The sequence below is a fragment of the Zea mays genome, chromosome 10, assembly GCF_902167145.1.
Source record: "Zea mays cultivar B73 chromosome 10, Zm-B73-REFERENCE-NAM-5.0, whole genome shotgun sequence".
NCBI classification, from domain to species: Eukaryota; Viridiplantae; Streptophyta; class Magnoliopsida; order Poales; family Poaceae; genus Zea; species Zea mays.
This window is the reverse complement of record NC_050105.1, coordinates 93,203,037-93,213,324: the sequence shown is the minus strand read 5'-3', so window position 1 is coordinate 93,213,324 and position 10,288 is coordinate 93,203,037. Positions and strand designations below refer to the sequence as shown.

At 45.7% G+C, this 10,288-nt stretch overlaps 2 protein-coding genes across 4 annotated transcripts; one reads left to right on the top strand and one right to left on the bottom strand.

Annotated features, from left to right (window-relative positions):
* The first annotated feature begins 5,231 nt into the window (after positions 1 to 5,231).
* On the top strand, positions 5,232 to 7,151 carry LOC100192090 (putative thaumatin domain family protein). 3 transcript variants are annotated; one of them, XM_023301113.2, is made up of 3 exons: positions 5,235 to 5,507; positions 5,629 to 5,877; positions 6,229 to 7,123. In XM_023301113.2, the coding sequence occupies exons 2-3, from the start codon at positions 5,766 to 5,768 to the stop codon at positions 6,948 to 6,950; spliced, it is 834 nt and encodes a 277-aa protein (XP_023156881.1). In that variant the 5' UTR covers positions 5,235 to 5,507; positions 5,629 to 5,765; the 3' UTR covers positions 6,951 to 7,123. The 3 variants fall into 3 exon arrangements, with proteins under 3 accessions (XP_008661346.1, XP_023156881.1, NP_001130985.1); XM_008663124.4 differs by having other exon boundaries at positions 5,232 to 5,877; positions 6,235 to 7,151; NM_001137513.1 differs by lacking the exon at positions 5,235 to 5,507 and having other exon boundaries at positions 5,726 to 5,877; positions 6,229 to 7,074.
* Positions 7,152 to 7,432: 281 nt separating this feature from the next.
* On the bottom strand, positions 7,433 to 10,004 carry LOC103642628 (uncharacterized). Its single transcript, XM_020546007.3, has 2 exons — positions 9,882 to 10,004; positions 7,433 to 9,763 (listed from the first exon to the last, which is right to left on the bottom strand). The coding sequence occupies exon 2, from the start codon at positions 9,714 to 9,716 to the stop codon at positions 8,007 to 8,009; it is 1,710 nt and encodes a 569-aa protein (XP_020401596.1). The 5' UTR covers positions 9,717 to 9,763; positions 9,882 to 10,004; the 3' UTR covers positions 7,433 to 8,006.
* Positions 10,005 to 10,288: the final 284 nt, after the last annotated feature.

Genomic DNA, 10,288 nt, shown 5'->3' with positions numbered 1-10,288 from the left:
CCAGATAGCTCTAGGACCGAGCAACAGCAAAAACTACAGAGTCCTCCAGCAACGGTGGGGTTGCCAAATATAGCCACCGTTCCAGCGGCGACTCCAAGGAAGGGGAGGAGAATGGCCAGCGTTCTAGATGCTGTGCTGAAACCTACAAAAATTGCTACTCATGCTCCTACTAAAGTTTCCAAAGATAAAGCTGAAGAATTAGAAGAAGCTGTCGCTGCGAGCACTACTCCTTGTTGCGCTGAGGGCACTCCTGCTTGCACTCAGGCTTGAATATGAAATTTTATGCATCAACACTTGCTATCTTCCCATCATTGACACCAAATTTGAATTTTAAACCATGATAACATAACTAAGCCATACACAATAGGTTGGAGTTGAGAGACTTACTAATAACACATTGATGTAATCATATTTTTGGATATTACAATCTAAGTCCTTTGACCTTACCCTTGCCATTATCACTAAATGTAATGCTTTCAAACTCACAATTGCCACTTGTAGCAATTGAATTGACCATTCATTGATTTCTAGTCATACTATCAAGCAACCAATGCCTTTCTCTAGCCTTTTAATTAACCTAAAAAGGAAATATTTCTTTTGAGTACCCAAATTTGCCTTAGTTCTCCAATGTTAGTGACTAGGATCTTGGGCTAACAAATTGCCTTCTTTAGGCCAACAATGGATGCACTAATGAACTTATCTTTCACACATTTAATGCCCTTGGAAATCAAATAACAAGAATCGAATTTAATTCAGGATGTTGCATTGTTATTGTTCTTGAATTATTACTTTATGTGCCCAACATGCTTGCATCTACAACAAAACCAACCATACCTCTCATAAAACTAGTCTTGTGAGTAGCAAAGGTTGCCTTGCCATTCTTGGGTCATAGCCCAATCCCTCTATTAAGAGATATATTTGACTACCCAAGCACTTAAGCAAGCGGGCCTCACCACCATAGGCTTTATCTAATGCATGAGTGAGCTCATTCACCTCCTTCTTCAAGGTCTCATTTCAACCATAAGTGAGGCATTATTGGTGAAACCATCACTCATAGATGATGATGTTATAGTGCTGCAAGAGAAGTTAGTAGGAGAAAAAACAATAGGTGCATAGATAGTGTTTGGGGCCTCTTATGCCAAAGATCACTGATTGGGGGCCTACATTGTTGAAGGTCCTCTGATTAACTGTATTGCATGACTTCCCTAAGGAGACGACTAATGCTATGCCGAAGATAACTTGCTGACAAAGAGAAAATTAGCTGACTAACACATAGTTTCAGCATAAGTAAATGTGTTTCAGGAATGTTTCTTCTTACAGACGAAGCTAACCTTCGGCTGAAGCATTAAATAAAGACACTTCGTCTACAAGCAAGCAGTAGAGACGGTGCCGAAGGCGATGACTTCGAGCATGAGTCAAAAAGGAAGTCACTAAACAATGAAAGCTGAGACTTGTAAAGACGAAGATAGAGAAAATACGATATTATCCTTATATCATTTGCAAATAGTGTTTGAATGCCTTGATGGGCATTGTTGTAAATATGTATAAAGGCGGTTTGTCTCCCCTATAAATAGATGAATAGTGACCTACATAAAGTACCTTTTCCAAGGGCCATAACTTCATAGTGCTTAGCCTTCGAAGAACCTTCATGCATCCCACTGTTCAGGAGCCAAAGGTATGTTGTAAGTTCATCCAATGTAATGAGAGACATACTGAAAACGCTAAGGCAATAGAGATAAGCTCTCACATATCATTTCGTCTGCCTCCTTAAATCACAATTCACTTTTGTTATGCATTCTTGTTCGAATACCTTTCGCCCTTTGTACTTATACTCCGAAAGAGTATTAACCTCAGGACGAAGGTCTTCATTTCTTATCACTTGTTGCCTTGACTTTCAACATCTTCAAAGGATTGAAATCAAGTATACAACAACTTCGTCTTTTGTTATACATTAAAAACCTTCGCCCTCAAGCTGTTAACTGAAGGTGTATCACATTGAGGATGAGGTTCTTGTCTCTTAATTTTGTGTTGCCTTGTTTTTTATGCCATGTAGCAATTGAAAGCAAGTGACCAACAGATAGATTCACCAAAAATATCACATGTCACACCTACATTAGCTACTTTAATAGGTTCCCTCTTCTCTTGAGCAAGAATACAAGAATGTGATTATAATAGGTCAAGGAGTTCTCCTTGGAGGCCTGCTCCTTATCCTCACTTTCACTACCGCTCTCATTATATTGTACATTAGTACCATTAGCCATGAAGCATGGTGGAGAGGTAGCAGTGTCAAAAAAACAGAAGGTTTCTTACTAGTAAAGTAGTTGCAAGTGCCTTCTTCTATATGGATTTCTTGTCATCATCACTTTAATTGTCACTATCACTTGAAACATCACTATCCCATTAAACACAATACGCTGTAGACCTTCTTCTTGTTCTTGAAAGTCATCGATTCGCCTTCTTTATGTATGTCATTCTTCTTTCTTTCTTATCATCATCATTGTGAGGACAACTGATAATTAGATGATCCTTGCTACCACACTTGTAGCACCTTGTTTCTTACTTTCTCTTGAGGGATGGCATTCTTCTTATTGGTCTAGAGCCTTTCTTCTTCATGAATTTTCCAAAGCATGCACAAATAGAGCCATCTCTTACCATCTTCATCACTTGAATTGAGCCATCATTTTCACTAGATTCATCTTTCTCTTCCACACCTCATATGATAAATCAAGATCCTTGACTTGCTCAATCACTTTTAGATCCATAGCATCATAGAGCAAACTTAGAGTAATATAATTGTATTGCAAATTTTTTTACTCTCTAGGTGTTAGGTTGTTCATACCAAGCACTATTAACGGTTTTTCTGTAACATCCCAATTCCCAAACTCTTGTGTCCATTGATTTCAAGTGTTTACTCATTTTCTTTGTCCAGTATCATAGTTGGTTCCATCAGAGCGAGGTGGCTTGCCATATTGTTGGTTTGAGCTATCTTTGCACCAAAGATTATCAAGCCTTATTACTGAAGGTGACCATGACTCTGATACCATTTCATAGGATCTAGATGGCTAGAGGGGATGAGTATGCTATAAATTTTCCTTAGAAGAACACAAAACACTAGATCAAAGTTTTATTAGTACAAAAGGTTGTGTGAATGCAACATCATGCTCTAGCTCTATTTCACAACAAGCGAGGCCCCTAAATAATTGTAGTTGCTATGTTCCTAAGTTAATTTCATTCAAGCATATAAACTAGCAACTACACAACAACACTAGAGAACTAATAACGACTAGTTATAACGATGAGCTACTCAAGAAACTACCAATCAAGTGAAGAATATAAATATAAATGCGATAGAGATCAAGATGAACCAAGTAAGAGAAAGAACATAATGATTTATCCTCGAGGTTCGATTACTTAACAACAACCTACGTCCTCATTTTGGAAGTCCCCACTTTATTTATTGAGATAACAAGTGTGACAAGCTTCACTTACAAAGGGTGCCACAAGAATCACTCAAATGGTGCACTCTAACTAACTACGATTCCACTAGAGTTGCTCATTATGATCTTCCGCAAGTTGCTCAATGATCATGCACCCAATAATCACTTTTTTGGAGTCGACAACAATAACTAAAGTTGCTCAATGATCATGCACTACCTCCAAGATAATTAGGTGACGTCGTGACGACAACCATTAAGAGTAACAGGAATCCTGTACCTCAACTCAATATATAGTGCCACTTGATGCTATAACTCAGAGCTAACGAACTAGAATCTCTCCCAATCCAAACTTGAACCAAGTGATGAACAAAGATATGAGTGGGAAGTATTTACCTAGGCTCACAAGGGTGCTCAATAGGTTAAAGTTTCAAGAGATACATACTAAGGCCATTCAAACTCTATTTATAAGCCTCTATGAGAGAAGGACTTGTAGGGCTCCTTACTGTTGAAAAGTCGGGGGTGTCGGACGATATGACACTAATATGATGACGTATAGACACGCCACATGTACTAGCCATTTTAAATGTGATCGGTGTTGTCCAAATGACACTCAGCCCTAATCACTAGCGTATGATTCGACACCGAGAGTCCAACGGTCATTAGACTAAAGAGTAGTATTGATTGACTCTTTGGCCCCATGTAGAGAGGTTCTAGAGACACTTTTTTCCCATTGGACTAGGTCAACACCATTTGTGAGACCAACACATAGGAACCAATAATGTAGTTTGAACTCGTCCACATGCTTGGCAGTGGGCCATATAGGTAGGGCTGAAAAATAAGTTTGAGGCTCATGAAACGGCTTAAGCTCGGCTCGGCTCGGAGTGGCTCGCGAGCCTCGAGCGAGCCAAGCCGAGTCGAGCCGAGCTAACTCGTTCCAGCTCGCGAACTGGCTCGCGGGCTACACCAACTGTGCAGAATTAATCAATCTATAGAATCATAATAGGTTATTTCTTAGTCTTTAATGATGGATATATGACAATTCAAATTTTAGATTGCTCCTAATATTGGATAATGGTTCTATATTTCATGTTTAAATACTATTAATTTAATAAATCATCCAATCTATAGAATCATAATGGGTTTATTTCTTAGTCTTTGATGACGAATAGGTGAATATTGCACCTGGTCTGCCACTACCTTGTTAATATAGTGTACCTAGGGTTAACCGTTGGAAGGTCCGATGCTTGTGCAGTTAGGGTCCAACGCGCTGTTTCTCTTTTTTCTCTCAAATATGTCAACTCCAAAAGTGTTCCAAACACTTGTGCATGTGAATTTTATATTCACAAACATTGTAAATGTTTTTTTACATTCTCACTATGTACAATACATATGCATAGAGTAAATCCACCCAATGGCAAAAGTTTTCCTCTTTATAGTATGATTATCTATTCTAAACTGAATCTACACTCTATTGTTTTTTACTGGCAAATAAAAAATGCCCCTAGCTAGATTCTAAACCGAATCTACACTCAGATAACATATGTTTGTGAATTTGCAAACCCATACATGTTGACCGTTTGTCAACCTTTTTTTTTCTATGTTATACCCCGAAGAGAAGAAAAGACAAGAATGTTTCCTTCCATCGTTCTTACAACAAATGAAAGGCACTTTTCTGGTCCATCTGTTTGTTTGGAGCCAGCAAAGAGTTTCATCATTTGCCAACTTTCTCTTATTTGCGCCCTCCGAAAAGAATCCTCAGCCTTTATCAGTTCACCAGTCAATTGACTTATGCAGAGACAAGGTTCAGGCACGGACAGTAAGTTCAGGCCTCCAGGGCAGAGCGCCACCAAACCCGCACCAAATCGAAAAGGGAGCGAGATCTAGACCAATTTAATACTCCTGTATGTGATCGGTGGATTAAAGCGATGACGATCCGTGCATGAAGTCATCGATCCAGTTCGTACAGCTAGCTAAGCTGGCAAATTAGCTGCTGCATGATGCAGAGCGCAGCTATAGAATGATAGATAGCTCACGCCAAGCGTGAGGGACCGACATAAATTCGCCGAAAAGGTGCAAACTTTTTCTTCATCTGTCGCCTGCCTGCCCTTTTCTCTCTTCAACGCATCTTCTTTCTATTCTACAACCACCGTACCTGCTTGGGGCTAGCTTCTTGATTTTGCTTGAGATGCAGTATATACGTGCAAGACAGATATCAGCAGATTATATATATAGCAGCGTAGAAGTCCTGTGGTTGCCCGATTATCTGATTCTGTGATCGAGATCGAGGCCGATCGGCCAGGTTTCTTGTGCGTGCGCTCTGCTACTGCCATGGCGGTAGCTCACCTTCTTCTCCAACTCTCTGCCGGAGTCAATGGAGCTAGCAGGAACAGGATGCTCATTCCAGCCATTCTTTCGATTCTTCAGCTTATTCACCTCGCAGGTGCGGTGCGGTGGGATTCTTTTTCATTCCCATATGTTGTTGCTCTTTGTTTGTGTGTCATTTTTTTTGTTTGGTGCTATTTTTTTATTTAATTATTTTGATTCAGCATTGCCGCGGAGAAAAACCTGATTTCATCATTGGTTCTGGACTTCTGGTCTGTGCGTGAAATTGGATTCACATCAAGTTTTTGTTTCCTATAATCTGCACTTCTGATCAACTCATTTTCTTTTCTTTGTTTAGCTCGTTTAATTGTATTCTTTCATGATTTTTATTCTTTTCCTTCTATAGAAAGTTAGAAACAACCCTTCCATGATTTCTCTGTTCTCTCTGCGTTCATTTTTGAATATGTAGCGCTAGGCGTGGACGGAGCGGCGTCGTTCAGGTTCACCAACGCTTGCCAGCACCCGGTGTGGGTGGGCGCGCTCCACGGCGCCAGCTCGCCGCCGCTCGCAAGCTCGGGCTTCTACCTGGCGCGGTCCGCCACGTCCCGCCTGGACGCGCCGTCGTCAGGGACATGGTCCGGCACGTTCTGGGCGCGCACGGGCTGCGCGGTCGATTCCGCAACCGGCCGCTTCTCCTGCGCCACGGCCGACTGCGGCACGGGCGACGTCGCCTGCCAGGGCCGCGGGCCGGCGCCGCCGGTCTCGCTCGTCGAGGTCACGCTCGCAGCGCCGGGGAGCGGCGGGCAGGACTTCTACGATGTTAGCCTCGTCGACGGCTTCAACGTGCCGGTGCGCGTGGCGCCCTCGGGCGGCGGTGGCGACTGTCGCCCCGCGGCGTGCGCGGGCGACGTGAACGCGATGTGCCCCGCGGACCTCCGCGTCGTCGCCTCGTCCGGCAGCGGCGGCGTCGTGGCGTGCAAGAGCGCGTGCAGCGCCTACGGCAGCGCGCGCTACTGCTGCACCGGCCAGTACGGCACGCCGGCGACGTGCCGACCGACCAACTACTCGCAGGTGTTCAAGAGCGCATGCCCGTCGGCGTACAGCTACGCCTACGACGACACCAGCAGCACCTTCACCTGTTCCGGCGCTTCCAGCTATGACGTCACCTTCTGCCCTGGGACCGGGAGCTAGTTGTGAAAATCCATCACGGGAAGGGTTAATAAAAGAGCGCACCAGACTAGATATTTTTCTTCAAAACTTTATAGGGAAAGATCAAGTAGAATTGACACACGGATGAATGTGGTTCATATCCTTCAAAACTTTATGTTTAGAATTCTATGTATGTGTTGTTTGATTCTAGTTAATTTGCGTCCAGGCGTATTTCTGAGCGAAGGAACGTGTCCGTGGGTAAAACTGAGCAAGAAGAAAAACATAAGATAAAATTGAGTACTTAGGTACAACTAAGGGCACCAATATAAAAATCCCTAAAAAATAATAGAATTGAAATAGCCGTGTCACTTCCTACTATACTTATGCATTCATGGCTTTCTATATTTTGAATTGGGAACAAAACATACCCGAAAATTGCTCATCAGCAGTAATAGTATTCATTCGTACAACAGTAATCTTTCACACAACAAATGTCTAGGCAAACATCAGGATCTTCGTTGCAGTTCTTTTTCTTTTTTTCTTTGCCGAGCTTTTCACATGGACAATCGTCGTCGTCGTCGTGGTTGTTGTTGTTGTTGTTGTTGTTGTTGTTGTTGTTGTTGTTGTTGTTGTTGTTGTTGTTGTTGTTGTTGTTGTTGTCGCCGTCAAATGGTGGAGGATCACTGATGCTGGTTTCCCCAATTTGAAACGGGCCAGCGTGCTCGGCCACAATCCACAGGATGGTTGTGAGCTCACCACCCCGGGCAAGCTGCTTGGCATGGGAGTCCTTGCTGCAGCGGGTGGCCGCATACAAGATCTTATCCACCCACACGTCAAACATGAGATCCAGTAGTTCCTCCATCTGATCCTTTTTCACTTTTAACAGCTCAGTGGCAAGCTGACATGCGACAAAGATAAGACGCCGATTAGCGTCGACCGAGGCTTGGTTGTGGCCAGACATCTCTTTCTGCACTAGTTCAGCAAGCTTCGCCTTTCTAGCTGCGTGACAGGGGACACATTTCTCACCAGCCTTTCGACGAACCCCTGACCCTGAGTCCTTCAAAGCTTTGCAGGTGACCTCGAACAGCTTCCGGAGCTCTAGTCCCGGCAGCATGCTCGGGCGTACAGCAAGCAGAAACATGAGGTAGTCCGACAGCGCCTCGACTGCTCCCAGATACTTGTTGGCCTTGTCCTTGAGCAGCTGTCGATCGCTGCGGGCGAGGAAGATGGTGGTGCCGATGTGCCACAAGAGGACGTCCTCTTGGAACTCACGGCCGAAAATACCCAGCTTGATGCCTTTGAGCTTGTCCCGCTTTCTTCTTCTCTTGACCGCCTCCTGGCCCCAGAGTGTGGTGATGTCCTCCATGGAGTAGCGGCGGTCAGCACTGCCGGACAGTCTCTGCTGAATCCGCTCGAACAGCACCTTCTGGGCTCTTCGCTCGAGCTCAGAGCCTCAGAGATGCACCTCGAGTGCTGGTATTCCTTCCAGATGTCCTCCAATCTGAGGTTGCTGGCCAGCCAGGTGCACAGGCGCTCCACCATGGATGGACGCCGGGTGCACTCAGCCAGCAAGTCGTACCTCCCAACTCTTCCAGACCACATCCTGCGGCTGCTCGGATCCTTCCGAATCCCTAATAGCCACAACAGATCTAGCCCGACAAGGATGCGGCGGAGCCTGAGCCAGCATCCGCTGCACAGCAGTTTATGGTGAAGCCACATGTTTGCCCTAGCATTCAGGAACGAGTATGCCCAGGTGGAGCCTAGGGCCCTCACTAGCCATACCACGTCCAGGAAGAAGGCAGCCGCCAGCAAGATGTAGGTGATGACGACGTCAGGAGTCTCCTCGCTGTCCTTGGGGTAGAGCCAGAACAAGGAGGAAGCCGTCGCCGTGCCGACCGGCGAGACGAGACGGAGGAGGTAGCCTCCCCAGGTGTGCACCACGGTGACCTTGGTGTAGAGGACGTCGTACATGAGGGAGGACTCCATCCCGGCCACCTTGCGTACACCATCTGGGTCCTGCTGGGAGAAGATGTTCCGGGCGATGGCATAGTTGGGCGAATCCGTGTCGACGGAGGAATCGGCCATGGCACGGCGGCCACAAGCCAGGAACTGAGTGTGGGAATAGAGCAGGGTGGTCAGTTCTTTTTCATTTTTATCGGCGGCGGCAGCAGCCCCGTACTCGCCGGTGCTTTGCGGCGGCTTGCGCTCGTCGTCGCCGGCGGAGGCGGAGCCCCATAGGTTGTCCATGTTGCCTCGCAAAAGGGCGACCACGCTCTCGGAGTACCTGGCTACACCGAGGGTGACCATGATGGAGGACGCGGAGCGCAGGACCCCGCTGTCGCAAAGGTATATGTACTTGAGCATGACATACAGGGCCTGTATTATTTTCCATATGGCGTCGAGGAGCTTGCGCCAGGAGAGCTTGCCGTCCTCCAGGGTGAAGGCGACGATGTTGTCCGGTCCTGCCAGATGGAGCAGGAGGAGTGGCGCCCAGAACGCCACTAGCTGCTGCTCGCGCGCTGATGAGGTCGTCGTGGTTGTTGTTGTTGTTGCGCTGCTGATGGTGAGGTGGGTGAGGGCGTAGCCCCCGACCTGTGGCTGCACCTGGTACGCCGCCCAAACTAACAACACAAGCAAGGGGTACTTGTTGTGCCGGCGGGTGTCGGCCAAGAGCATGAGGACTAGGGTGCAGGCCAAGCTGGCAAGAGTCGCCAACCGAAGAGCCCAGTCATTGAAGAAACCAATGATCTTGCAAGCCAGTGAGACTTCCGCCGCCGTTATCAAAGTACCAGCTGAGGACGTCGACATATCCGCGACGCAAGCTCCAATAATAACAAGCTAGCTAGCTCTGTAGTCTGTACAGACATGCACATCAATCTGATCAGATTCAACAGTTAATTTGAACGTTCATGGATTTGAAAACTTGATTATATCCGCGCCTGTGCAAATTTAAACGAATGAATTGAACGGTACCTCAATGTACCAGCGGCAGATCCGGAAATCGACGTACCATGCATCGTCATTCGCTACAAATCGATCCTTTGTGCTGCCAGATCTGCTCTGCCGACTAGAATCGATGCAGCAGATTCCTCGTATGGATTTCTTCCTGCAGGTCTTGGCTATATATATATATATATATATACACACACACACTAGATGATCCGTCTCACCAACCAATCATGTGCATGCGCTGGTAGTTGGTTTGCTTACTTTGCTATAAAGCCTATGATTAGCAGCTCAGTGACAGTAGATGATAAATTACGGTTGCAGACACAAATATATGACCCTACTTTAATTTCCAGTGTTATACTATTATTAATGCGTCACACATCGGAACCCACTGCGTGGTAAAGCGCTAGCTCAGAACACTTGTGCTATTT

Excerpts from the sequence above, each read along its gene's own strand:
- LOC100192090 (XM_023301113.2), top strand. The coding sequence starts at position 5,766 with ATGGCGGTAGCTCACCTTCTTCTCCAACTCTCTGCCGGAGTCAATGGA. Across the intron at positions 5,878-6,228 it reads TCAGCTTATTCACCTCGCAG|CGCTAGGCGTGGACGGAGCG; the intron begins GTGCGGTGCGGT and ends TTGAATATGTAG.
- LOC103642628 (XM_020546007.3), bottom strand. The coding sequence starts at position 9,716 with ATGTCGACGTCCTCAGCTGGTACTTTGATAACGGCGGCGGAAGTCTCA.